Source organism: Bos grunniens, chromosome 1 (assembly GCF_055505025.1).
Source record: "Bos grunniens cultivar Pamir isolate PY7600 chromosome 1, Bosgru_T2T1.0, whole genome shotgun sequence".
NCBI lineage: Eukaryota > Metazoa > Chordata > Mammalia > Artiodactyla > Bovidae > Bos > Bos grunniens.
The window spans coordinates 76,365,610-76,392,734 of record NC_141165.1 but is presented as its reverse complement, the minus strand read 5'-3'; the positions used below and the strand labels follow the sequence as shown (position 1 = coordinate 76,392,734).

At 42.7% G+C, this 27,125-nt stretch overlaps 1 protein-coding gene across 8 annotated transcripts in view; it reads left to right on the top strand.

Annotated features, from left to right (window-relative positions):
* DGKG (diacylglycerol kinase gamma) overlaps positions 1-27,125 on the top strand; it is a 223,094-nt gene that overhangs the window by 40,482 nt on the left and 155,487 nt on the right. For all 8 annotated transcript variants that reach the window (XM_086398113.1, XM_086398109.1, XM_086398104.1 and 5 more), the window contains exons 2-3: positions 7,804-8,120; positions 24,229-24,305. In XM_086398113.1, coding sequence (XP_086254239.1) covers positions 8,054-8,120; positions 24,229-24,305 — 144 coding nt within the window. In that variant the 5' untranslated portion in view covers positions 7,804-8,053. The remainder of the gene's footprint in view (positions 1-7,803; positions 8,121-24,228; positions 24,306-27,125) is intronic.

The window sequence follows — 27,125 nt, the reverse complement described above, 5'->3', positions numbered from 1 at the left end:
GGGGTTCATATCTTTCAAAAAAATCACTAGTTTTTAGTGAGTCTTCCCTTTAAAAAATATACTCATTGCAGTTTGTTATAAGTCATCAGACACATATAAATAAGCTCCCCCAATCTGATGCTGTATTCATGAATTAATGTTATTATGAGAGCAAAGAGGAGATGAAGAGGTGTTTGCTCCTGGATAATTGTCTGTGGCTGATTCATTCGAATGAATAGAGAGACCTGGGGTGCAATTCAGTACCCATTGAATTTGCCGTCTTCCTTCTGACTTGTGATTTCCATGCTGACATCTGTACAGAACAAATAGGGTTTGATCCACTGTGTGAAATTGCAGAGCTAGAAAATGTGTTCGAAACCATTATTCCCACCCCCTCATTTTTAGACAAGCAACCGAGACCAGGGGAGCTCAAGCAAGTGCTCAGAGTGGCTTAGTTGTAGGAACATAAAACACTCTTCTTCCACCCAGCCTGACAATATCCAATCTGAGTGCTATTTAGAAGATCCTATTACAGTTTTTTTTTCTGTCAGCAAAGATGTTGAGGGTGGTAATAAGAAGATTGTTCACACTGTAAAGAGCCCCCAAGAGGGGAGTGATAGGGCAAGCTGCCGGCAGGGAAATGCTGAGAGGCATCAGCTGGAGCAAGCCCTCTTGTGTGGTAGCCGTCATCTCTGTCAAAAGGCAGACAACCAGAGGGGACTGTCACGTGGGAGCATGGTCAGCAGTGACTATCTGGAGAGTCAGGCAGTATTTGCTGATGGAAATAAAGAATGGTGCAGCTTTACTAAAAATGGAGCTACCACATAATTCAGCAATCCCAGTCCTGGGCTTATATATGGAGAAAACCATAATTCAAAAAGATACATGCACCCCAATGTTCATTGCAGCCCTGTTTACAGTAGCCAAGACATGGAAGCAACCTAGATGTCCATCAGCAAATGAATGGATAAATGTGTGATATATATACAATGGAATATTACTCAGTAATAAAAAAGGAGGAAATAATGCCATTAGTAGCAACATGGATGAACCTAGAGATTATCATTCTAAGTGAAATAAGTCAGACAAAGACAAATACCACGTGATATCACTTATATGTTGAATCTAGAAAAATGGTACAAACGAACTTATTTACAAAATAGAAACAGACTCAGACTTCAAAAACAAACTTATAGTTACCAAAGGGGGAGATGTGGAGGGGGAGGGATAAATTAGGAGTTTGGGATTAACAAATGTATACTGCTATATATAAAATAAATAATCAACAAGGACCTAATGTATAGCACAGAGACTCTACTCAATATTCTGTAATAACCTATATGAGAAAAGAATCTGAAAAAGAATGGATATGTGTATATGTATAAGTGAATCACTTTGCTGTACACCTGAAACTAACACAACATTGTAAATCAACTATAATATAAAATAACACTTTTTTAAAATGTTCCAGTGTCTTCCACTATGAAGCCAAGCACTGAGCTGCAGTGGAACAGCAGTTATAATAACAGAAGTATTTGTTGAGTTACTGCAGCATGTACCTCTTTACCTTGTCACTCCTTCTCAACTTCCTCAGAAATCTTTCCATCTGCCCTGTACCTGCTACAGACACATTTGCTGGCCTCATAGTTCCCTGTCCATATCTGTATCACTCCTCTTACCAGCCTGTGTGTTCATTATCTGTTCAGATATCTGTCTCCCACCTGGGACCATCAACTACTACAATAGGAAAATATAGATGATTTGTGTGTTCTGTAGGAATACAGCTAGGAGAATAGCTTGATTTGCTCAAAAAGTTTTTGAAAAGCTATAGAAAGAAATGACCATTGTATCTAGAACCAGATATATGAGTACTGATTTGTTATGAGGAGGAAGGAGTGAAAGGAACTCCAGGTAGATTAAAGGCATGGGGTGCTTGTCAGTCCATTGACTAATGTTCATGAGGTCCTGCCGTGTGTTAGGCACTTTGCCAGGTGCTAGGGGTACATGGTTGATTTGGCTGCAACAAGGAATATGTGGAGCAGGAGACCATTGGAGTAAGAATGGGGAGATGAGCTGCACCACAGATAAAGGATCTTCTGGAACTGGCTGAAGAACCTGCCTTTAATCCTGGAAGCTAAAGGAGGCCTCTAAAGGGTTTAAGCAGGTAAATGCTAGAGTCAAATTTGGTTTTAAATGCAGGGGTTATCTACACACAGATATGAAGTGATTCACAGGATATATCGTTAAGTAAAACCAACTGTGTACAAAAAACAGTCCACAGTGTGCTACCTTTTATGTGATAGAGGAGGGGAAATAAGAAAATATCCATATATCTGCTCACTGATGTGAAAATAAACAGGAAGAATAAACTAGAAAACATAAGGATTAGGTGGGAGACAAGATGGAAAGGAGGAGGGTGGGAACAGAGTAAAGGAAACGGGAACGCAAGACACTTTTTTTATATATAGTTCTGACTTCTGAAACCATACTAAAAAAGAATCTGTGGGAATGGAGAAAAATCTCTACAGTGAAATACAAACAAGAATGAATGGGAGTGGGAAAGAACTACCTAAGTAACTTTTGAAAATAGTTCTTTGAGGGTATGCTGTTGGCTAAAGACAACGGAGCTGTAAATAAATTTGAACTCTGTTTTTCACAGAAATGTGGCTAGCACTTCTGAAATTATTTTCTGTATATTTTAGAATTGAGAAAAGTACATTGTAGATAATGGAAACAGTTTGTTGGAGAAAAGAGTTTAATAGTATGGAATGAGAGGAGGCTACAATTGACTTTGTGTAGTGTATGAGTATGCATTTGGGGTTTTTAACATGGATAGATGGATGGAAGGATGGTTGGAAAGATAAACAGCCAGAGATGAGCTTTGTGTGTGTACATGCATCCATTTCCCAGCTCTGTAACTGACAGAGCCTAGAAGCAGTGACACCTTAGGAGCAAAGGGCATACCTAGTACCCAAACCTTGGTTTCAAAAACCATTCTCCACTAAAAGGAATCAGGGCTCTCTAGAAAAATGACTGATTTTAGGACCAGTACTGAGGAAGTACAAGTTGAGCCTGAAATATTTTGTAATACCAGAAAATAAAGATGTGACCAAAGAATGATAGGAATATGTGTGAAGAATAAGGAATTACTTTGAATGAGCTTGCTCTGGCCAGATCTGGGACAATTTGGAATCAAAACAAATAATGATGGTAACGGATCATAACCCATTGAATAAAGTAAGAATCCATGAATATAAGTAAATATATATTATGTGGAAATGTAATAAGCATATTATACTTATATATTTATCATGTATATTTACATAAACATATTTTATATATCTATGGTGTGTGTCATATTTATAGTATAAAGAAAGTATAGTCTAGTATAAAAAATAAGGAAGAGAAAGCTCTCTCTTACAGTATAATCAGCTAATAAATATAGAAGCGAGGGTGGAATTAGAAATTCACCATCATGGTAATAATTAATCCAGGAAAGAACCATCGGTGGGTGCTAAAACCATCAGTGGATAAAAGTTTGATGAGCAGTTACAAAATTACTACAACCTGGAGCAGGATATCAAGTTCAGAAATCACAGCGCAACACAAAGCACCCAGCTGCTGGCAGCTCATGGCTTGTTATATTGCTCAGTGTTGTATTTGCAATAGGATGGTAACAATAATGATTTATTTAGGCTCCAGTATGTGATAGGCATTATACCGGGTGCAGTTTGGTGGGGGGGGGTATGTTTGTTCCTTGCATATATTAACTCAATCCTAATACTAATTCAGTGAGATTTTTTCATTAGTTATTCTCATTTTTAAGATGCGGAGCCCAAGGTCCAGGAAATGGAAAATTTGTCTCAAGTCCAATAGTTGATAAGAGGCATAACAGGACTGAAATCCCCTGCCTTTTGAGTTCAGGTTCCTTGGTGTTCTATCATGCAGTGTGTCTCTGGGTCCTCTTAGAGCTCTGCGTTTCTGAAAGTATGCAGAATGGCAAGATCAGAGAGGCATTGTTAAACAAAGGCATCGGGGGATTCCTTCTTTCTTCTCACCATATTTACTAAACGTCTTGCCTCATTTTCCTAATCTAAAAATAGGGAAAGCTTAATTTCCATGGTTGTTATGAGGATGAAATTAGATGACATATATTAAGCAAAGAGCACAATGTAAAGTAAGCATCCAGCATCAGTGTTTATAGCAGTTGCAATGCTGAATTCCCTTGTATGATGGAAAATTTTTCTAAAGCCCTCACTTTTGGACTGAGTTGATAATCAGAGGCCAGATCGTAAACAGCTTTATGTATCATGAAAAGAAGACTACGTTTTATTCTACAGGCAATAGAAACCACTGAAGAATTTTATGACTTGGAAAGATGTGATTTGGTTGGCAATTTAGAGCTGAACAAGGGGAAGAAAGCAGAAACCAAGGCAGACAGACTGGCAGGAGGCTGCAGTCAGAGACCAGGCAGATGAGGGTCTGAGTTAACAGACCAGCTGGCATGATGGGGGGTGGGGGGTGCAGTGCTGATGTGGAACACGCAGTGGACAGTCACACTCTCAGACTGGTGCCTGGGTTTGTAGGAAAAAAAGAACGAGGAGCTCAGCCTCAGACCTCTGGCCTGGGTATTGTATTGGTTCTTCTTGGGCATGATCAGAATGCAGAGGAGGGGCAAGTTGGAGGCATGGAAAGGTGCTCATTCAGGGCAGTTTGGGACAAACAAGGAAGTCACAGTAGATAGTTGAATATGTAGATTTGGGGTGAAGGGAGCGTGCAGGCCTGGAGGTGGCACTAGTGGTAAAGAATCCACCTACAGTGAAGAAGACCAGGGTTTGATCCTTGGGTCAGGAAGATCCCCTGGAGGAGGGCATGGCAACCTACTCCAGTGTTTTTGCCTGGAGAATCCCATGGACAAAGGAGCCTGATGGGCTACAGTCCATGGTCGCAAAGAGTTGGACATGACTGAGGGAATGAGCAGCGTGCCCGGGAGTTATTGAAGTCATGGAGGTGGATGAAGTCCCCCAGGGAAGGGATGTAGGGTGAGAATGGGGCAGTATTCAGCACACAGTATTTAACAGTGGCAAAAGAAGTGGAAGGAGACTGAGGAGGAACACGTAGAAAGATGAAAGAGTTTCCAGGGGGTTGTTTTCTGCTGAGGATAAGGCCGCAGTGAGTGCAAAGAATGCAAGGAAGGCTTGAACGTGCCTGTTGGATTTGGCAATTGGGTCAGTGGTTTTGACCTTAAAAATAAAACAGCCAGTTATTTTAATAGCAAATGGATTTATTCAGGCATAGCAGAGGAATTGCACTTTGAAACAAGTGAGCTGTGGCAAAAGCCACAGGCAAGTCCAACATGTAAAAGAGAGGAATGTTATTTTATCAAGAAAAAGGAGGAAGTTGAGAAGGGGGTGTTTTGAACAAAAGTCCATGGGAGAAAAGTGAGAGTTCATGGTGATGACCATTACTCATTGGTTGTTGAGTTGCTGAGGTAGTCAATTTCCTTTTTTTTTCCCAAAGAAACTATTTATTTTTCATTTATTTATTTATTTATTTTTCTGCTCTGTGTCTTAGTTACTGCACGTAGGATCTAGTTCCCTGACTAAGGATTGAACCCAGGCCCCCTGCATTCGGAGCACAGAGTCTTAGCTATTGGACCACCAGGGAAGTCTCTGGGGTAGTCAATTTTTTGTAGGAAATGCAATGTATATCTTTTCCTGTTGGGCCTGTGCTTGATGGTTCTTTCCCATTAATACTTCTGTTGGGGTCCAAAATCATTGCAGATAGTGACTGCAGCCATGAAATTAAAAGACACTTGCTCCTTGGAAGAAAAGTTATGACCAACCTAGACAGCATATTAAAAAGCAGACACATTACATTGCCAACAAAGGTCTGTCTAGTCAAAGCTATGGTTTTTCCAATAGTCATGTATGGATGTGAGAATTGGACTATAAAGAAAGCTGAGGGCCAAAGAATTGATGCTTTTGAACTGTGGTGTTGGAGAAGACTCTTGAGAGTCCCTTGGACTGCAAGGAGATCCAACCAGTCCATCCTAAAGGAAATCAGTCCTGAATATTCATTGGAAGGACTGATGCTGAAGCTGAAACTCCAATACTTTGGCCACCTGATTCGAAGAACTGACTTATTTGAAAAGACCCTGATGCTGGGAAGGATTGAAGGCGGGAGGAGAAGGGGATGACAGAGGATGAGATGGTTGGATGGCATCACTGATTCAACGGACATCAGTTTGAGTAGGCTTGGGGAGTTGGTGATGGACAGGGAAGCCTGGCGTGCTGCAGTCCATGGGGTCGCAAAGAGTCCGACACGACTGAGCAACTGAACCGAACTGAACTGCTGGGGTCTATGATTGACAATTGCTCCTGTAATTGACGTCTGTGATAATTGCAAAAGAGCTCCCCCTTCTGGCCTCCCTGCTCCATTTTAGTGAGTGTTCCCTTTAAGTTTCACGACTGGAAACTAGGCAAGACCGGGTGCCCAGAAACAGAACTCAGTGGGCCAGTGGATTAAGAAGAAAATTAAACTTTTTAAGGAGAGAAACTAGAGTTTGGATGCTCCCTGGTATACAAGCGTCTCACTCCCTTGCCATGTATTTCTTCCTACTGTTGGCGAGCTCCGACTAATGGACGATCTTGCTCTCCTTGCAGAACATGTATCTTCTGCCTGCACTTTCCCTCAGCTCTAGCTCAGCCCTCCAGGTCTATACCAACCAAGTCTAAGTGCCATCCCAGAGAACTGTCCAGTCTGCCTCCTCGCTCCATCATCTCTTCCAGCCCCTTCACCATTCCTCAGATCCTCAGACTCGTAGACTTGCCTTCAACCCTGACTCTCTACAGTGGATTCTCTTTTATTAAAACTGGGCTTGATTTTGGGTAACATCAGTCTTTATTTCTTGTCCTATTAGGCTGGTCACTTTTCAACATTTTTAAACCTCAACTCAGAATAAGAGATACATTTTGCATTGTGATAGGTGTATACATGTATGTATAACTGAAAGAAGACACACTCTTATTTTCAATTCCATCATTCCATTCCATTCTGTGCGATTCTATATCATGTTTTTAGATGCTGGTCTTAGCCTGCCACATTAATTTCACAACCCATTAAACTGATTTAGAACTGATGGAGCCAGGAGGGGCTCAAAGGAAAAGATATTAAGTATTTGTCTGAATCCACTCCCTCTTCTCTTAGGCTCATCTGCACCAGGAAGGCAGGCCTTCCCTCTAATTACATTTTTTATGGTTCTAAGAGGAAAGAGTCACTAAGATGCCAGCCAGCCTTGAGGGGGAGGGTTGGTATTTGAATTTTCAGAGTGGCTTAGTGACTCATCAGAGGAAGGTAAGCACCTCTAATGGTGGAATTTAGAAATCAGTGGAATTTAGAAATCAGTGGAGAAGAGATTGGCTTACCTTTCAAATCACGCCCCGTGGGCTACTGTCCCTGTACTTTCTCATGAGACACCCGACAGCCTGGAGTATTTTCATGCCTGGAGGATGCTCTTAGGTGGCCTTACTACCACCTCTGATGAGGGACGTTTAAAATTTCCCAGAGTTTAGGAGTATGGCTGCCTCTGTATATGGGCTATGCAACCCCCATCCCGGCCATCCAGCTGTCTGGACTTGTACTTGTCTGTCTGTGTGTCCTCTTCTGACTCCCCTGGGGTGGCATTCCCCCACTGCTTGAAAACCACTGTCTCCAACAGAGCTTTCAGCAAAGAACATTTGAGGATTTTTTTCTTTTTTTAATAAGAAAAGATGACATGTGTTCTAACATTCTCATTTACAATATCTTTTCTACTCGCCCCAGGAAGAGCAAGGATTTCTGAATATACCTTGACTACAGATAGAAGGATATTGTTGCCTGAGGAATAGCAGAGGTCTTCTCTCATCTGCTCAACGACAACCTGCTGCTGCCATAGACACCTGGGTCCTCGAGAAATTTCCTGAAGGGCTTGTCTGTTGCGTACCTGCAATGAGCCAGGCCCTAAGCTGGGCCACGGCTACAGCCTGGTGAACAAAACTCTCTCCCAAGCCTCAAGCGCTCACACCCAGGGAAGATGAGTGAAGATCGGTGGGTGTCCCTCACTCCAGAAGAATTTGGCCAACTCCAGAAATATGCAGAATGTGAGTAAACGGATGGACCCATCTCGGGTGGGATTTCCTCTTGGTTGGGGAGAGCATTTTTGGAGAGCAGAGTAGCAAAGCAAAGAGAATGAGATCAACTTATTATCTCCTTATAAAAATAGAATTTGTGTCTTTAAACATAAAAATGCAATTATCTTTATACTCTGTAAATGATACATTCTCACCAGAGAAATCTGGAATATCCAGGGAAGAAAAATAAAAAGTAGGTTAAAAAATCACAGCTAAACGCTATGAGCATTTTGTCACATTCCTGTCTTGTGTATATTGCTTTACTTGGTTGAATTCCTGAATATACCTTTTTCCTTTTCGGTCTTCATTTTTTTAAATAATGTAAGATTGTGTTTTCTCAGCTTGTCAAAACCTCTTTCTAGCCTACCTTTTGAAAGGCTGCAGCCTGCTTGGTTACAATGTTACTCAGTCATTTGCTTTAATATACTCCTGTGTTGGACCCAAGGCCTTCTTTCAGTAAGATACAGGATTCTGATGCATGTCACTTCCTTCACTTTGTATTGAAAAGCCTGGGCTTTTAGATGGGGCTCTCGGTTTCACTAGCTGCACCCAGGAACAATGTCAGTGCATCAACAGTGGTGGCAAGGCCCACATACACACACGGCCCCACAGTTGTGCCCCCCACTGGCCACTCCTAGTCCTGATTGTTAACAGGAGTTGGTCCTGGCTGACCGCTTCACTCTGCACACACACAGTGCCCGTCATGATTGTGCAACAGAACTGATTTTTACAGAGCTCTTTGTCTTTCAGAGCCCTCAGCAGCACTCCTAACTCCACCCCATTTTTCTAACTCCTCTCCCTTCGTATTAACTGTGCTGGTGTTTTTGTAGGTCATTCAATCTGTCGCTCCTTGACCTGCCCTACAGCACTTGCCCAGGCAGATCATCCTCTGAAGTAGGGCAGCCTGTCCCACTTCCACAGGGCACTGGTCTGGGAGTCAGGGAGCCAGGCTCAGTGCCAGCTCTGGCGTTGTTTCTGTGATGTGACAGCCCTTAACACCCGCCCCACCCTTTAGATCCCCTCCCCCACACCCCCAGCCTTAGTGTCCTCTTATGCAAAATGAGAGGGTTGGACTAGATGATCTTTCCCTGTGGTCCCTCATGCCTAACACCCCATGATTCCATGTGATCCACCAGTAGGACTACTGGTCTGTTTCTCCCTGGTACTCTGGAGCCCATGTCCTCTTGTATGACCACAGTAGATTTAGAGAAGTCTGAAGTGTATTGGCAAGGAGCAAGGCATCACCCTCCAGGGTAAGTGTTAGTCATGGGCTTCCTTGATGGCTCAGATGGTAAAGAATCTGCCCACAATGCAGGAGGACTGGGGTTCCTCTGGTTCGGGAAGATCCCCTGGAGAAGGGAATGGCTACCCACTCCAGTGTTGTTGCCTTGAGAATCCCATGGACAGTGGAGACTGGCAGGGTTTCACAGGGTTGCTAAAATTCATGGGGTTGCATAGTTTATGGGTCTCAAAGTCTGTCTCTCCCTGGTACTCTGGAGCCTGTGTCCTCTTGTATGACCACAGTAGATTTAGAGGCCTCTGAAATGAATTGATAAGGAGTAAGGAATCACCCTCCAAGGTAAACTCATCTAATTCTGCCCACTCTGTGGGTCAACAAAGTATCAGGCCCTGTCAGGGAGGAAGAAGCAGCAGAGAGATAAGGCTTTGCCTGAGGAATAGGAACCTTGTTAGGGCGTCAGAAATGGACTTTGACACAAGCAGAGAACAGACTCAAGGCAGCAGGGAAACCACACACAAAGGAGAAGGGAATTTAGGGCTGGAGGAGACTGAAGGGAGTGGATTAGAATGTGGCTCAGTCGGTAAAGAATCCACCTGCTATGTGGGAGACCTGGGTTCCATCCCTTGGTCAGGAAGATCTCCTGGAGAAGGGCATGGCAACCCACTCCAGTATTCTTGCCTGGAGAATCCCCGTGGACAGAGGATCCTGGCGGACTACAGTCCACGGGATTGCAAAGAGTTGGACACAACTGAGTGACTAAGCGCAGCACACACAGGATGACAGAAAGTCTCTCACAGTTCTTAGGGCCAGAAGTCCAAAATCCAGGCTCCTCCTGAGGGCTGTGAGGGAAAGATCTGTTTCCTCGGCTTATGGATGACTGTCTTCTCCCTTTAGTTTTCACATGGTACTCTCACTATACACATGTCTCAGTGTCCAAATTTCCCTCTTTATGTGGAAAGCCTTTTTTTTTAATCCTTACTTTTTAAATTTGTTTTTTATTGAAGTATATAGTTGATTTACAATGTTGTGTTAATTTCTGCTGTACAGCAAAGTGACTTAGTTATACATCTATACACATTTATTTTTATTTTCTTTTCCATAATGATTTATCAAAGGGTATTGAATACAGTCCCCATGCTATACAATAGGATTCTGTTGTTTATCATCCTGTATGTAATAGCTTGCATCTGCTAACCCTAAACTCCCAGTCCATCCCTCCCGCGCCTCACCTTGGCACCACAAGTCTGTTCTCTGTGTCTGGATAGAGTCGTTTTGGATTGAACCCACCCTACTCTAGTAAGACCTCATCTTAACTACTTACCTCTGCCATGACCCTGTTTCCAAATAAGGTCACATTCTGAGGTACTGAGGAATTAGGACTTCAACATATCAATTTGCAGGGGAGACAACTTGTAACAGAGGATCCATCTGGGTGAAGCCTGTGTAGAAAAGAGTTTAAGACGTGAATAGTAGATGGTAGGGGGAGGAGTTGAAACAGGGGGAGCAAAGGAGAAGGGGAGCAAAGGGGGAGATTGTCTGTGCGGAGGTAAGAAGAGCTTCTGGGCCAGGTGAGGAGAAGGAGCAGGAGGATGGGGAAGCAGACAGGGGTAGGAGCGGGTAGAAGAAGGCCTGGGGCCCTGCCTGTCAAGGCGTAGCCTTTGGACTGAGTGGCAAAATGTGGAGCCATGGATCTGATGGCTGAGTGCAGGGTGATCTGGATGAGAAAGTTGCCAGGTCAGGGACGGCGGACAAGTCCTTTGGATGAAGTCTCTCATCTGAGCTGAGGCACAGAGCTGAAATGGGGAATGTGGCAATGAACAGATGCTAATTTGTGGGAAATTACTGAGGAAGTATCCTCAAAACTTGTGGAATAAAAGGAAGCCAGCAGAGACACCTCAAAGCCTGTGAATCTGTGCACAGTAAGGGACAGAGGGATCCAGATGTGGCAAAGCCATTGTGGAGGCAGGGGGTGAAAGAAACTCAAGTATTTGGTAGGAAGTGGCTGCTCTGTGGTCTTTTTTCCAACCATCAGCTCTATCCTTCTTGGATCCATCCTCATTTTGTCTGTGTTCCAGGACAGGACAAGGGGCTCTAGCACCACTGTTCTAACAGAAAAGAGGAAAAGATACGATTCTTAGAAAATGATTAATCCTCAGAGGAAACCCTGAACAAGGCACTTCTACCAATTTTAGACACATTCTGGCATTTAGTCATATTGCATTTCCATAGCAACTGCTCTTCCATAACCATAAAAACAGGAGCTTTACAACAGCAGAATAGCTGAAGTGTACAGGCTGAAAATTAAGAACTTTCTCCAGTGGAGTTCTAGGTAGGAGAGGCCAAGAATTTCAGGACAAGAGGTTTTCGATATGCTGCTTCAGGAGCATAAACCCTGCACCTTCTCTGGTGTGCTTCAGTCAGGGGAGAAGCTGTGTTAAACTACCCTTGGATATTTTATATATTATATAATTGACAGTGGCCTGGCGAACACGTGTGCTTAGTCATGTCCAGCTCTCTGTGACCCCATGGACTGTAGCCCACCAGGCTCCTCTGTCCATGGAATTCCTCAGGCAAGAGTACTGGAGTGGGTTTCTATTTCCTACTCCAGGGGATCTTCCTGACCCAGGGATGGAATAGAACCCAGGTCTCCAGCATCTCCTACATCAGCAAGTGTATTCTTTCCCACTGTGCAATGTGAATTAAGAGTGCTTGTCAAAAGAATAGTATGACAGTTTAAGAAGCTTTTTTGTTACCAAATAAAAACAAATGTAAAAATTTTGAAAGTGAAAAGATGAAATTTAAAGCTACTCATGATCCTATCACACTTCTCTGATGACTCACTGGGTAAAAAATTCCGCCTGCAATGCAGGTGGCGCTAGTTTGATCCCTGGGTTGGAAGATCCCCTGGAGGAGGACATGACAACCCACTGCAGTATTCTTGGCCTGGAGAATTCCATGGACAGAGGAGCTTGGCGGGCTACAGTCCATGGGCTCGCAAAGAGTTGAACACGACCGAGCGCGTGCGTGCGGGCACACACACACGATCCTCTCTTTCAGTGATAACCACAACTCGTATGTTTATGTATAAATATAAACATTAAAATACATATTACACACATATACATATATATTTAAAAAACAAACATCTAGACTATTTTGCGTGCTGTTTTCTTCACTCTAACAATATGTTTCAGTTATCCATTGCTGAGTCAAAACAGGCTCAAAATTTGATAGGTCGAAACACCCATTTGGATTTTGTTCCCATGATCCTGTGGCTTGGGCACCTGGCCAGGGCCCAGCAAGACTTGTTTGTGCTCCACAGTGTTTGGGGTTGCAGCTGGGATGCCTCACATGGCCCTGTATGGCCTGTTCACTCACTTGCCAGTACCTCAGTGCTCCTCCATGGGGCCTGTTCCTCCAAGCACTTTCTAATCTTCCCTGGTGGCTCAGAAGGTAAAGAATCTGCCTGCTGTGTGGGAGACCCAGGTTCAGTCCCTGGGTAGGGAAGATCCACTGGAGAAGGAAATGGCAACCCACTCTAGTATTCTTGCCTGGAGATTTCTATGGACTGAAGGGCTTGACAGGCTACAGTCCAGGTCACAAAGAGTTGGACATGACTGAGCAACTAATAATTCAACTTTTTTTCAGGGCCTCTCCACGTGGCATCTCTTGCCAGCAGGGTAGCTTGGACTTTGTACATGTGGCTCAGAGCTCCAAGATATAAAAACAGCAGCAGACCTTTTCAATGCCTGGGTTGAGTGCTAGACCATAACTCTCTCCACATTCCACTGGTCAAAGCAGTCACAGACCTGGGCCAGACTTGATGGGGTGGAGGAATGGACTCCACATCTCATGGAGATGTGGCTCACATAGTGGGGAGGAAAACTGACAGAGCCATCTCTGGACACTGCCTAGCGCACAGCATGGCAGGATGCATGTCTGAATCACCCAGTACTTTCCAGGAGCATGGTTTTTAGTGGTTATAGAGATTTCTTTTGAGTGTGTATACATTATTTTATTTAACCAAGTTACTGGTTGTGATCTTGCCTGTGTGCTCAGTCACTTCAGTCGTGTCTGACCCTTTGCAACCCCATGGACTGTAGCTCATGAAGCTCCACTGTCCATGGGATTCTCCAGACAAGAATGCTGAAGTGAGTTGCCATTTCCTACTCCAGGGGATCTTCCTGACCCAGGGATTGAACCTACGTCTCCTGCATCTCCTGCCTTGGCAAGTAGATTCTTTACCACTGACCCTCTGGAGAAGCCCAACTGTGATCACAGGATGTATTAATAGAATCAGGGCTTCCCTTGTGGCTCAGCTGGTAAAGAATCTGCCTACAATGCAGGAGACCTGGGTTCGATCCATCCCTGGGTTGGGAAGATCCCCTGGAGAAGGAAAAGGCTACCCACTTCAGTGTTCTGGCCTAGAGAATTCCATGGACTGTATAGTCCATGTGGTCGCAAAGAGTCGGACACGACTGAGTGACTTTCACTTTCAGAGAAGGCAATGGCACCCCACTCCAGTACTCCTGCTTGGAAATCCCATGGATGGAGGAGCCTGGAAGGCTGCAGTCCATGGGGTCACTGAGGGTCGGACACAACTGAGCGACTTCACTTTCACTTTCCACTTTCATGCATTGGAGAAGGAAATGGCAACCCACTCCAGTGTTCTTGCCTGGAGAATCCCAGGGATGAGGGAGCCTGGTGGGCTGCCATCTATGGGGTCACACAGAGTCAGACACGACTGAAGTGACTTAGCAGCAATTTCTAGTAAGGCAAATAAATATCTACATTCTCTCCTACACTAATCAGGCCTCTCTAGAGAACTGGATTTATTTCTGGGCACCACAGTTTACAATGGACAAAGCAGAACTTGTTGAGAAGTGCCTATAGCATGGTGAGGGGCCTCAAGGCCTAGTTTTGAAGAAATAGATGAAAACACTATGTATATTTGCTGTAAAGGGGGAGACTCAGGGAAGAGTGAGGGAGCACTAGTTGTATTAAAAATAGCCACAGTACTATTGTGGGAAAAGGGTGTAAAGTTAACAGTGAATGGCTTTAAGAAGTAGCTTTAGGACAAATTGAAGGAAATCATCAGAAAAAGACTGTAAGGGATACATTGCTTCCTAATGATCAAACCTGTCTAAGATGAAACAGAATGGACTCAAAACCACTGTTTCCTTTTGCTAGAACTGTCTGAGCAGAGTTGGCTGAGACATTAGAGAGATAGGAGCCTTAGATGTCTGGTTGATTAAATGACCTTCATTAGTCCTTTCAATACTTAGTTCTGTGTTTAAACAGGTTTCTTTTTCAAATTTGGAGAACATGAGCATATGGAAATGCCTTCTACTGACCCACCTCCTAACAACTTCAGAAATATAATTGGCTTATTTTCCTGATCCTGTTTGGGGGGAGGGTTTTTTCCCTATGATTTACCAAGGATAGAAATTAACTTCTTATTCATAAAGCAAAAAAGGAAAAAAATCCTGATAAAACATCCATTTTCACCTTTAATTCTCTAAGAAATGAAGCCAAACATTTCCCACATCAGTTAGTGGTTGCTTTATTTTGTAGACTTTTTAAAGCTAGGAGAGATCTTAGCCATGATCAAATCCAACTACCATCCATTTTACAAATGAGAACACTGAATTCAGAAAAGCTCAGTGATTCCTGAAGGTCACGCAGAAAATCAGTGGCAGAATAAGAATTAGAACCAATGTTTTCAATTTGAGGTCAAGTTTAATTTGTTTCACTTCAGTTCCAACAAATTAAACAGAATCTACTCATTGGAGCTCAACTTTCAACCATACATTGATAAAGAATATATATATTTAATAGAACAAAATTTTTAATAAACTTTTGCCCAAGATTTTATTTAGCTCAATTAGTGGAGGGGCCAGTAAGACATTAAAGTTGAGAAGTGAGATATGGTCCCTGGATGGATACAGATCAAATCCATAAATTCCTAGTTAGGCAATTTCATAAATAAATGCAAGGATAAGATTGCTCTGTTGTTGTTCAGTCGCTCAGTCATGTCTGACTCTTTGTGACCCCGTGGACTGCAGCATGCTAGGCTTCCCTGTCCTTCACCATCTCCCAGAGTTTGCTCAGACTCACGTCCATTGAGTTGGTGATGCCATCCAACCATCTCATCCTCTGTCGTCCCCTTCTCCTCCTGTTCAAAATCTCTCCCAGCATCGGGGTCTTTTCCAATTAAGATTGCTTGGTTAGATACAAAACTGGTTATAGGACAGCAAACCCTAATCTTTCAGGTTATCTGTTTCATAGAAGTTCTGTGCATCTCTGCTGGAAAAAAAAAATCTGTATGTTAACATATAACTTCACTAAGTCTGGGACATTTAATGTGTTTTAATCAATAGTAAACAGTGAGTTAACTAAGTACCTCCATTAGGCAGTCCTTAAATAGCCTTTGTTCCATATGACATTGAAAAGATGTGTTGCCCACTTATTTTTCTTATTTCTGAGTTTTAGGGAATTTTAAAAATAATAGTGACATACAAAGAAATAGAGACAAAACTGGGATTTACTTCAGTGCCCTTCTAAGGCCCTGAGATGGGACATCACCCCCCCACACACACAACTTTATGTTTCTATTCTATTTAGGTCTTGACAGAAGAATCTGAGGGTCTTTTCCACCTATATTCTTCCTTCCATAACCTCAGAATAGTGGGAATAAATGAGATGAAAGGGAGCCCCAGGCAGTATTCCTGGGCAGGAAAGCTTAACCCCCATGCTGGTTCCCAGGTGTTGAATTCCAACAGATAATCAAGGTACTCGGTGCTGGGTAGCCCTGATAGACTCTTCCTTCCTGAACAAAAATTTTCTATACATTTTAAAAATATTGAATAAGTAAATTGTGCTATTCAGAAGTGTATTTCAGTAGAATCAAATTAAGGCAAAGTTTTTTTACTTTAAGATGTAGGGAATTTATAGCTCAAACCTCAAACCTGTCAGTGTAATATAGGAGTCAGAGAAAATGTTTAAGGCTAATTTGTACAACAATGGAAAGCTGTAAGTAAGCTTTCTTGAAACTTTGCTATTTATATGGGCCAGTAGAGTGAGATTTAATCAAATGTTCATGGAACCCTGGGCCCATAAAGGGTCGTGTCTAGGTGCTTCCATCTTGAAAGGGATAATCACAGCTATTTCTCACACACATCTCTTTTGGTACAGCTGGCCTTCTTTTCATTAGTAATGACTGGAACTCTGCCCACAAGCAGTCACAGAAGCTATGGATAGGGAGGGACTTCATTGAAACAGTGGCTCTCAAATTTGAATGTGCCCATAAATCTTTGTTGTTGTTCAGTTGCTAAGTCGTGTCCAACTCTTTGCCACCCCATGGACACCAGGCTTCCCTGTCCTTCTCTATCTCCCAGAGGTTGCTCAAACTCATGTCCATTGAATCGATAATGCCATCCAACCATCATCCTCTGTTGCCCCCTTTTCCTCCTGCCCTCAATCTTTCCCAGCATCCCAGGGTCTTTTCTAATGAGTCAGCTCTTCACATTTGGTGGCCAAAGTATTGGAGTTTCAGCTTCAACATCAGTCCTTCCAATGAATATTCAGAATCAATTTCCTTTAGGATGGACTGGTTGGATCTCCTTGCTGTCCATGTGACTCTCAAGAGTCTTCTCTAGCACCACAGTTTGAAAGCATCAATTCTTCAGTGCTCAGCCTTTTTTATGGTCCAATCTCACATCCATACATGACTACTGGAAAAACCATAGCTTTGACTATACGGACCTTTGTTGGCAAAGTAATGTCTCTGCTTTTTAACATGCTGTGTAGGTTTGTCATAGCTTTTCTTCCAAGGAGCAAGCGTCTTTTAATTTCATGGCTGTAGTCACCGTCCACAGTGATTGTGGAACTCTTGGATTTTGTTAAAATGCAGATTCTGAATCAGTAGGTCTGGGCTTGTTTTGAGATTCTAACAAGCTCCCAGGTAATGCTGATACTGCTGGTCTAGGAACTACACTTTTAGTTGCAAGAAGGTAACTATTCCTGCATTCCTCCACCTGTGACTGATGAGGCTAAATTATTTGGAGAAAAAGTGGGAAATCTTGCTAGCAATGCAAATTCTACTTATATAAAAAGCCATACCAGTCATTCAGGTCATTTATGATAAATCAGAAAGTCTTAATATCCTGAGGAGGGTTTTCTTTACATTGAAGCCGTGGGAATTTTGGCTGATAAAGTATTTTTCTCTTATTCTATATATAACCTTCAGAACTGCAGCAGAACATTCACTTCCATGGGTTTCCCCAAATAGTTAGCTTGGTGGGCCCCAGTGGTCCTCAGCCTTAGCTGCAAATTGGAAATACCTAGGAGGCTTTAAACGATTGTGATGTCCTGCCCACAAACTCCCCCATCTCTGGACCATTTAATTATCACCTGTAAGCATGAGACTCAGGCATCAGGGATGTTTGAAGCTCCCCTGGTCATTTCAACATGCAGCCAGGATTGAGAACCACTGGTCTACCTTTTCTCCTTATGCCTCTTGGAATATAGGACATATGGAACAAGCATGACAAGCCCAGTCCCTTTTTTCAGTTCAGTTCAGTTGCTCAGTCGTGTCCGACTCTTTCTGACCCCATGAATTGCAGCACGCCAGGCCTCCCTGTCCATCACCAACTCCCGGAGTTCACTCAAACTCACGTCCATCGAGTCGGTGATGCCATCCAGCCATCTCATCCTCTGTCATCCCCTTCTCCTCCTGCCCCCAATCCCTCCCTGCATCAGGGTCTTTTCCAATGAGTCAACTCTTCGCATGAGGTGGCCAAAGTACTGGAGTTTCAGCTTCAGCATCATTCCTTCCAAAGAAATCCCAGGGCTGATCTCCTTTAGAATGGACTGGTTGGATCTCCTTGCAGTCCAAGGGACTCTCAAGAGTCTTCTCCAACACCACAGTTCAAATGCATCAATTCTTCAGTGCTCAGCCTTCTTCACAGTCCAACTCTCACATCCATACATGACCACAGGAAAAACCATAGCCTTGACTAGACGGACCTTTGTTGGCAAAGTAATGTCTCTGCTTTTGAATATGCTGTCTAGGTTGGTCATAACTTTCCTTCCAAGGAGTAAGTGTCTTTTAATTTCATGGCTGCAGTCACCATCTGCAGTGATTTTGGAGCTCCAAAAAATAAAGTCTGACACTGTTGCCACTGTTTCCCCTTCTATTTCCCATGAAGTGATGGGACCAGATGCCATGATCTCATTTATTCCATAAATTTTTATTGAACATCAATTTTTGATCAGGCAGTGGGCTACATGCTGAGGAGAAGCAGGACAGGAAAAGAAGCATAAATGGGAGGATGGGCCCATGCTTATGATGCTGCACTTCCTACACATGCTTCCTACATTCCACCCCAGGGCCTGACTCGTCCTGGCTGCAAAGGTGGGCCTTTTGAAGCGGTGCTGCTGACCTGGAATCTCTGTTCTGACATTGTCTTCCTCCTTTCCAGGACCCTTGGAAAACCCTACTCTTGCTTTTGTGCATCTTACTGTGTTCCTGACTTTCTGGGTACTTATAAAACTTCCTCATGCATCCCAGGCCTCACTGGAAGAAGGAAAATCTAGGGTTTTTTTCCCTTCATTCTTCAGCTTTCCCTTCTCCCTCTTTCTGTGTCTGTTCTTCCCTGGGTTGAGAGTCATTTATTATCTTCCCTGTCTGTGGAATATGTTCCTCAGCATCATGTTTTTGTGTGTGTGTTGTGACAGACAAGCCTTACTAGTCAGATGCAAATGTACAGGTTGCTTCAGGTCTGCTCTTGCAAACTGAGATCCTTGGACCTACATAATTGGTATCTCCCAAGTCCTTCCTTGAAATGCAGAATTTCAGGCAATGACCCAGATCTACTGAATCTGAATCTGCATTTAAACCTTCTTGCAGTCTTTCAGGCATGTCCAACTCTTTGTGACCCCATGGACTGCAGCACGCCAGGCTTCCCTGACCTTCACTGTCTCCCAGAGTTTGCTCACACTCCTGTCCATTGAGTCAGTGATGCTATCCAATGTTGTCATCCTCTACCACACCCTTCTCCTCCTGTCCTCAATCTTTCTCAGAATCAGGGTCTTTTCCAGTGAGTCGGCTCTTCACATCAGATGGCCAAAGTATTGGAGCCTCAGCTAACCTTAGCCCCAGGCAGTCCACTTGTATGGATTGGGAACTTCAAAGAATGGAGAGTTATCATGTACTTTAGATTTTCACTCTCTTCTATGGGTTTTCAGGTTCTCTTTTTAAAATGTTGCTTTATAGTTATTTCCAAGTTTAATGGAAACTTGATCAGTGTCTGATTAGTGTCATCAGGGCTCCTAACTAGAAAATGGCCCATAAACATTAAGTCCCAGTTCAGGCAGCACAGCTCACATTCTGCTGTGAACACTGAAGCTCCAGATGTGTCTGTTTGTTCAGACAGAGGACATCCCTGTCCCACGCAAACATGGCATCAGAGATGCCTATGAGTAGGGCCAGATTCTCTCCTTAAACAGGCTTTGAATTTGCTCAAACGCTAGGAACAAGTGGTTGGTTAAAATCTCAGAATTCTTGGCATTAAGAAACAACTTTGGACTGAAACTTCTTAAAGCAGCTGTTACAGCTAGCAACCTTGATCACAGCAAAGAGCCTTCTAAACTTCTGATTTAAGGTAAAACTGTGTACTGATGGTCCTGCCATAGTGAGTTATGGTCCAGACCATAGTGATGGTCCTGCCAATGTGTCCCTACGTTGCCAACAGCTGAGTAAGTTGACTTGTTGGGTGGAGCTCTTTAGTGTTGTCCACTTAAACAATAAGGAATATTAGACAAGCACATTTTTAGATTTTTTCCCCTTTTGCAATGGTTATCCAACATTTTCAGCAGCATTCTAATTTATTATTATTACTAATAATAAAACCACATTATAGAACAGTGGTTTCTCAACTTTGACTATATATATGTTTGAACCTGCAGAAGCTTTTAACATATACTGATTCTTGAGTTCCCCCAGAGATGTTGATTTAATTGGTCTGGTGTGAGGCCTGGGATTCAGTGTGCTTAGGGATCCTCAGGTGATTTTAACACGCAGCCTGCTTTGAGAGCTATTGTCATGGAGAAAGGGCATTATCTTCTGATTTACTTGTATTCGTGTATCCAATGACTCTGACAACTGTGTTACACTATTAGATGTGTTAAAAATAAGAGTGACTCACTTACTAGCTCTGTGTCTTTGAAAGAATCATTTAATTTCCATACACCTCAGTTTCTTCTTCTCTAAAATAGGAGTGACTTATCTGAAGGGTTATATTGTGGAGATTTAAATAAAATGCATGAACTGACTAGGACAGTGCTTAGCACATAGCAGGTACTCAAAATAGGAGTTGTTATAGAAAAGAACTGTGGACGTGGCCCTGCTTTGCACACTCAGAAATGGAGCTCTGTCTCCTGCGTCTGGAGGGGGTCTCACCGCACAGGCGTGGATGGGGCGGTCTCTCCTACGTCTGGAGGGGGTCTCACCGCACAGGTGTGGATGGGGCGGTCTCTACTGAGGCTGTGCTCTCGCACCCTCAGGTACACGTGGCACCTGAAGTAAGATCAAGGAATGCTCTGAAGAAGCCCCTCGTTGTGCTCAACTGTCTTCAGACAAACAAGATGGCGCAGCGCCCACTTATTCCTCAGGGAAAGAGAAACCCAGCCCTGAAATCTGTTGAGAAGGAAATAACGTATCAAAGACCACCAAGGAGAAAGTAATGGGTCTCAAGTTTGAGAATTAGAATTTTTCCCTTTTTTGATTTTTGTTTTTTGAAATGGAATTGTTTCCCTTAAAAAAAAAAAAAGGAATTGTTTGATGCTCTGAACTCATAAAAACCTATAAAGGAGATTGATGTAAATGTATGGTGAGAAACACCTCTCGTGGAAATTCAGGAGCCAGCAATCTCTTGGATTGCTTTTTTCTATTTAATTTGAGGCTAGTGGTCAAAGAATGAACATGCTTCCATCTGTTTACTTGAATGTGTACATATGATGAATACATGTGTGTATATGTTTGTACGTAAGATAAATATATACACCTATGCATATATAGGGGCTTCCCTTGTAGCTCAGTCAGTAAAGAATCTGCCTGTAATGCAGGAGACCTGGGTTCAATTCCAGGGTCAGGAAGATCCCCTGGAGAAGGAAATGGCAACCCACTCCAGTATTCTTGGCTGGAGAATCTCCATGGACAGAGGAGCCTGGGAGGCTATAGTCCAAGGGGTCACAAGAGTCAGACACGACTTAGCAGCTAAACCACCACCACCACATGTGTATATAAATGTGCATATCATACATTTAAGGATAAAGCAGGATTAGCTCAATAGCACTTGAGAACCAAACAATTTCTGTGAGAATGAACTGGGGAATCTCTAAAGTGTGGCAATAACATGAAAAATTCAAGTGAAATCACTCCCTTGGTTCTCAATCAAAATGCTGTCTCTATGTTACTTTTGCAGAAGCCACAACCAGGAAGACTCAGGCTCCAAATTTTTCATTTTTTAAAAAATGTGTCTACTCTGGCTGAGCTGAAAATCTCCCATTGAAATTGAGTGTTTTCCCCAAATATTTAAGCTACTCCTAGAGTAATTTGAGTACAATGCATACGTGCCCTTAACTGAAATCTTACCTAATACTAACCTCTCTTCCATTCTGTTGCCTGAGTGACTTTTAACAAACAGACCTGGTTCTGCTACTCTACTTCTGAAAAAGTTTTTAACAATTTGAAATCAATGTCCTTAAGTCGGCATTCAGTACCCCCACAAATCTGGCTCTGACTACTCTCTGGTTCTAACTTTGCCTAAAGGTCCTGTAATGCTCATCTATCTCCATATCTTGGTTCACCCTGTCTCTTCTAAGAATACCCTGCCTGCTTCATGTCTACCTTTCAAAACCTTATTTTTTATAGCCCATTTCAAATGCCACCTCCTTCACAGGCCATCCCCAGTCCCCACCCTAACCCTACCCCATTCTAGCTTACTTCTTCCCTGTTCATTTTACTTCTTACCCACTCGGTGCTTCCTTGAGCTTCATATCATTATCGCAGCATTAATTACATATTGTGATGTAATTACACTTGTGTATTAATTACATTTGTGTTAGCAAATGTTTGGGAAGTACTAGTAAATAGTGCTTAAGGAAAAGTAATATAGATTTTTGAACCAGACTAGACCTGAGTCAAAACCCTGACTCTTAGGTAAGTCACTTAACGTTTCTAAATTTCAGTTTCCTTCATCTGTCAACCGAAGAAAATATTACCAAATTTGCACAGGTTGGTAGGGGAGAGTATATGAGAATGTGTAGTAAAGGTCTTTAATAAGGCATCACTATTATTACCGCAGTTATTCAGATCCTGTCCCCAACTAGTTCATCAACAGTACCTAGCAGTGTCTTACCCTCCATAGTGTTTTCTGAATTGAGTGGAAGCAGCCCAAACTGATGGCATCTGTTGCCTGGATCTTACTGAGCTATTAGTTTTCCAACATCTGTTTTGAATTTCAGAGAGAAATGTCCATTTTTAGGCAACAGCAGCATTTTCCTGTGGCATTTCAATTTGTCTCAATCCTGAAATGATTAGAACTTGTGCTTGATTGAATCCAAGTCAGCAAAGTCATGAAGAACAGCCCAGCACAGGCATATCTACTTTACATGGGCCTAAGAAAGCACAACCCTCTATACAAAGAGCCCAAATGCCAAGGAATCCCACGTCAGCGTTTAATGACATTGCCCTTTGTTCAGATGCTTAAATTGCTGCAGTAATGGAGCTTGAAAAGCTGTTACTTATTCACAATACTGTGAGAGGGAGAACCCAGAAATTCTGGTTTTCTTTGATGTCTAGAGTACTGGTAACTACACAGGATACACTCAGGATGTAACAATTATTGATTGTCTTTTCTTGACTCCAAAGTCCCTTATAAAAGAAAAGCCACCATTTTCTCTTGTAGTTTCTAAATGACTTCCTGTGGAAAGCAGAATTTTTCCAAACTACATGCGTATGAAGCCTGCCTCTGTTTCAGCACCAAGGACAGAACCTTGCCAGGCTTGATGCCCACCCATCCATTTAATTAACATTTTAAATGCTTTAAAATTTCTGCTCAGATATTTATTTGATCATCTAATGTATTATTCTTCTGAGCACTAATAATGTGTCAGTTGGTATGATATACAAAGACTTACAGCTCTGAAGGTAGAACCAGGCAAAAGATGGGCAAGTTAATAACTATAGCACTATATGACAAGTGCTGTTACACAGTTATGTGCAAGTCATGTGGGAGCCAGAGGAGGGAGTGATTGACTGACTAGTAAAATAAGGCTTTTCAAGGGAGTCAACATTTCAGCTGGCTACTGAGAATTGATTGAAGTTTGCCATGCAGAAAAGAGACTCCATGAAAGAGTACACAGTGTGTTCAGAAATTTCTAGACATGTGATTTGACATGGCTGGAAAATGGAGTGAATGAATGGTTAAAGTAAGAGATAAGGAGTAGGCTGGATCAGATCACCAAGTACGTGTATATGGGCAAAGGGAGTTAAGCTTTATCCTGGAAAATTAAGAACCATTTAAAGGGTTTGAGCAGAGACATGATCTAATCAAATTTGTGTTTTAGAAAGATAGTTCATACAGCAAGAGTGAAAATGTACTGAAAAAAAAAGAACTGAGAGGGCAGAAAGGCAGATAAAGGTGACATTCTTCCATGTGGTTCTGGAAATGAGGGGCTGCTCCATCATAACCAGCATTACACATGAAGGATTGACTTGGCCTAGCTCCCATTTGCTGTTTACCAATGTTTCACATATGGGTTATGTCTTTCCAGATTCTTCCAAGAAGATAAAGTATGTCTTGGCTGAATTTAATGAGGGTGGGAGCCTCAAACAATATGGCCCACATGAGGTAAGAACATTTTCATTTCAAGCCTTTAAAAACCCCATATTCTAGCCTTTCCATAATTTGTTCGAAGTTTAGCTCACTGTGAAGAATTTGCTTCTCAACACATTTTCTCCCAAGTTTCATTGATGCCATTGATGCTACCTGGAGTTATATGTTCCCCAAGTCCATACCCTGGTGGTTCAGATGGTAAAGCATCTGCCTACAATTCGGGAAACCTGGGTTCAGTCCCTGGGTCAGGAAGATTCCCTGGAGAAGGAAATGGCAACCCACTCCAGTACTCTTGCCTGGAAAATCCCATGGACGGAGGAGCCTGGTGGGCTACAGTCCATGGGGTCTTAAAGAGTCAGACACAACTGAGCAACTTCACTCTCTCACGACCTCACAAGTCCATTCACCCTTTCAGCGTCTCTTCTCTCCTCAGATCTCTTATCCTCCTCCCCTCCTCAATTCCCAGTCATCGAATGTTTTCTACATCACTGAGAAAATAGAAACAATCAGAAGAACTCGTCCCCAAGATACTCAACTTATGTGCCCACCTAGCTATACTGTTTCTCCTGTAACTGGGTCAACTCTCCATGCTCTGATCTCATCTCAGCCCCTCACTTGTACACTCAGTCCCATCCTCTTTGGCCCACTGACGGGCCTTGCTTCAGCAACATATTTCTCTCTCGCTCTCACTCTGTCTCTTCCCATCAGTTTTCTCTAAATATTAGATCTATCCCATCAACAAATAAACATACTGCTATTTCTCCTATATTAAAAAAAAAAACTCCTCTGACTCCACTTCTCCCTGCAGCTACCACTTTGTCTCTCTCCTATCCTTTATCACAAATAAGCTGTTCAAAAGATGTGTCTATACTCATTGCTTCCAATTTCTCTTTTTCCCACTTTTCTCAAAGTTCTTCAATCAGCATGTAGCCAACCACTAGTTGAGACAGCCAAGAACCTCCATGTGGCTGTACTCAAGTCACTTTACTCAACAGCATTGGACATGATTAGTCAAATCCTCCACTACTTTTTTCACTTGGTTTTCAGGACACTACACTCTCCTGATTTTTCTCTTACCCCTTTACTTGACATTTCTACTTGAAAATCAAATAGGAATATGAAACTTAACATAAGCTAACTGAGCTTTTTCATCTTCCTCTATAAAACCTGTTTTTCCAGCAGTCTTTCCCATTTCAGTAAACGACAGCTCCACATTTCAAGTTATTCAGCCTTAAACTATGGAGTCATCATTGAATTTTCTCTTTTCTGCTTTCCTCACATCTCTCAGCTAATTTATCAGCAACTCCATCACTTCTACCTTCAAAATACACCCAAATTCCAGACACATCCCACTACATGCTCTGCTACCACCCTGACCTGCGTCAGCAGTCTCCTCATTGGGCTCCTTGTTTTTGCTCTTGACCTTGAAAATCTATTCTTCACACACATACTGAGCAGTCTGTTAAAACTGAAGTCAGATCATATCACTGCCCTGTTCCACAATCTCTTCTGGTCTGCCCATCTGCTACTAGAGTCAAAAATCAAGGTCATTACAATCTGCACCCCTATCCTACTCTCAGACCTCATCTCCTGCTAATCTTCTTCTCATTTTTTCCCAGCCTTATTAGCCTCTTTGATGCCATCAAACAAGTGAAGGTCACTTTAACTGTAATATCTGTGCCTTTGCTCCGGCCTCTTCCTGCTGTGTTCCTCCCCTAGCTATTCATATCATTCATTCCTTCACCTCCTGCAAGTGTTTGCTCAAATCACCTTCTCAGTGGATGTCACATTCTCTATCTAAAATGTTAAGCCCTACTTTCCCTACGTTTCATATCTTCCCGCTCTGCCTTATGTTTCTCCTTGGTACTTCTCACCATCTGTCACACTATATAACTTAATTATTTAATTGCCTATCTCTTCCATTGGAATATTTTTGTTCACTGCTATGTCCTCAGTGCCCAGAAGAGTATCTGGCTCATAGCAGGCACTCAACAAACATTTGTTGAATGAATAAATGTATGCAAGACTTTTCTTACTTTCAAATTCAGCTCATGTAAAGTTTTCTGAGAGTCCAGGCACTGTGCTGGACACTGTAGAAGACATAAAGATGAGGAAGTACAGTTCCTGGCCTCCCTCCAGAATTACTTCCTACTGGCAGGGCCAAGTTTGAGAGCCATGACCCTGGAGTCACAGGATCTTAGTTTAGACTCCTACCTTTGCTACAAACCAGCAATGTGACCTTGAATATTTCACCTGCTTGAGCCTCAATTTCTTCATCTGTGAACTGAAGATAATAACAACCAAAAAGAAAGACCTTGAAGTTTACAGTTGAGTGGACTACATAAGATGATTTCTGAAAAATGTCTAAGACTTTAAGGACACTGAAAATAGTGCCTATTATTATTCCCCTTCTGTTCCCTTTCCCCAGAATGTTTTAAACTCAACTCCCTCTTCCCTGGTCCTGGGTCTTTTTATGAGGGCTAATTGCAGAAAAGCTACTGATCATCAGGACAAACTTGGGAGGAGGCTGGCCACTATTTATTCATGTTGTCATCCTTCCAGTAGACCTTGAGTCGGTTCCTTCTCTGCTGGGTCCTAGGAAAGAGTCAACAGAGCCCATACCCTAGGGGCACACCTGAGAGGTGCTTTGGATAAAATGCATAAACCACCTGAGAGTAAAGCAGAAAGAGGATTGCCAGAACAGGGACCAGACTGAAAACGCACCATTGCAAAGAACATCCCTGAGGACAAACCATGCAGAAAGGATGCCAGAGGCAGCAAAGACCTTGCAGCCCCCAGTTGCCACCCCCACCTCCAAAAACATAGGAACAAAGA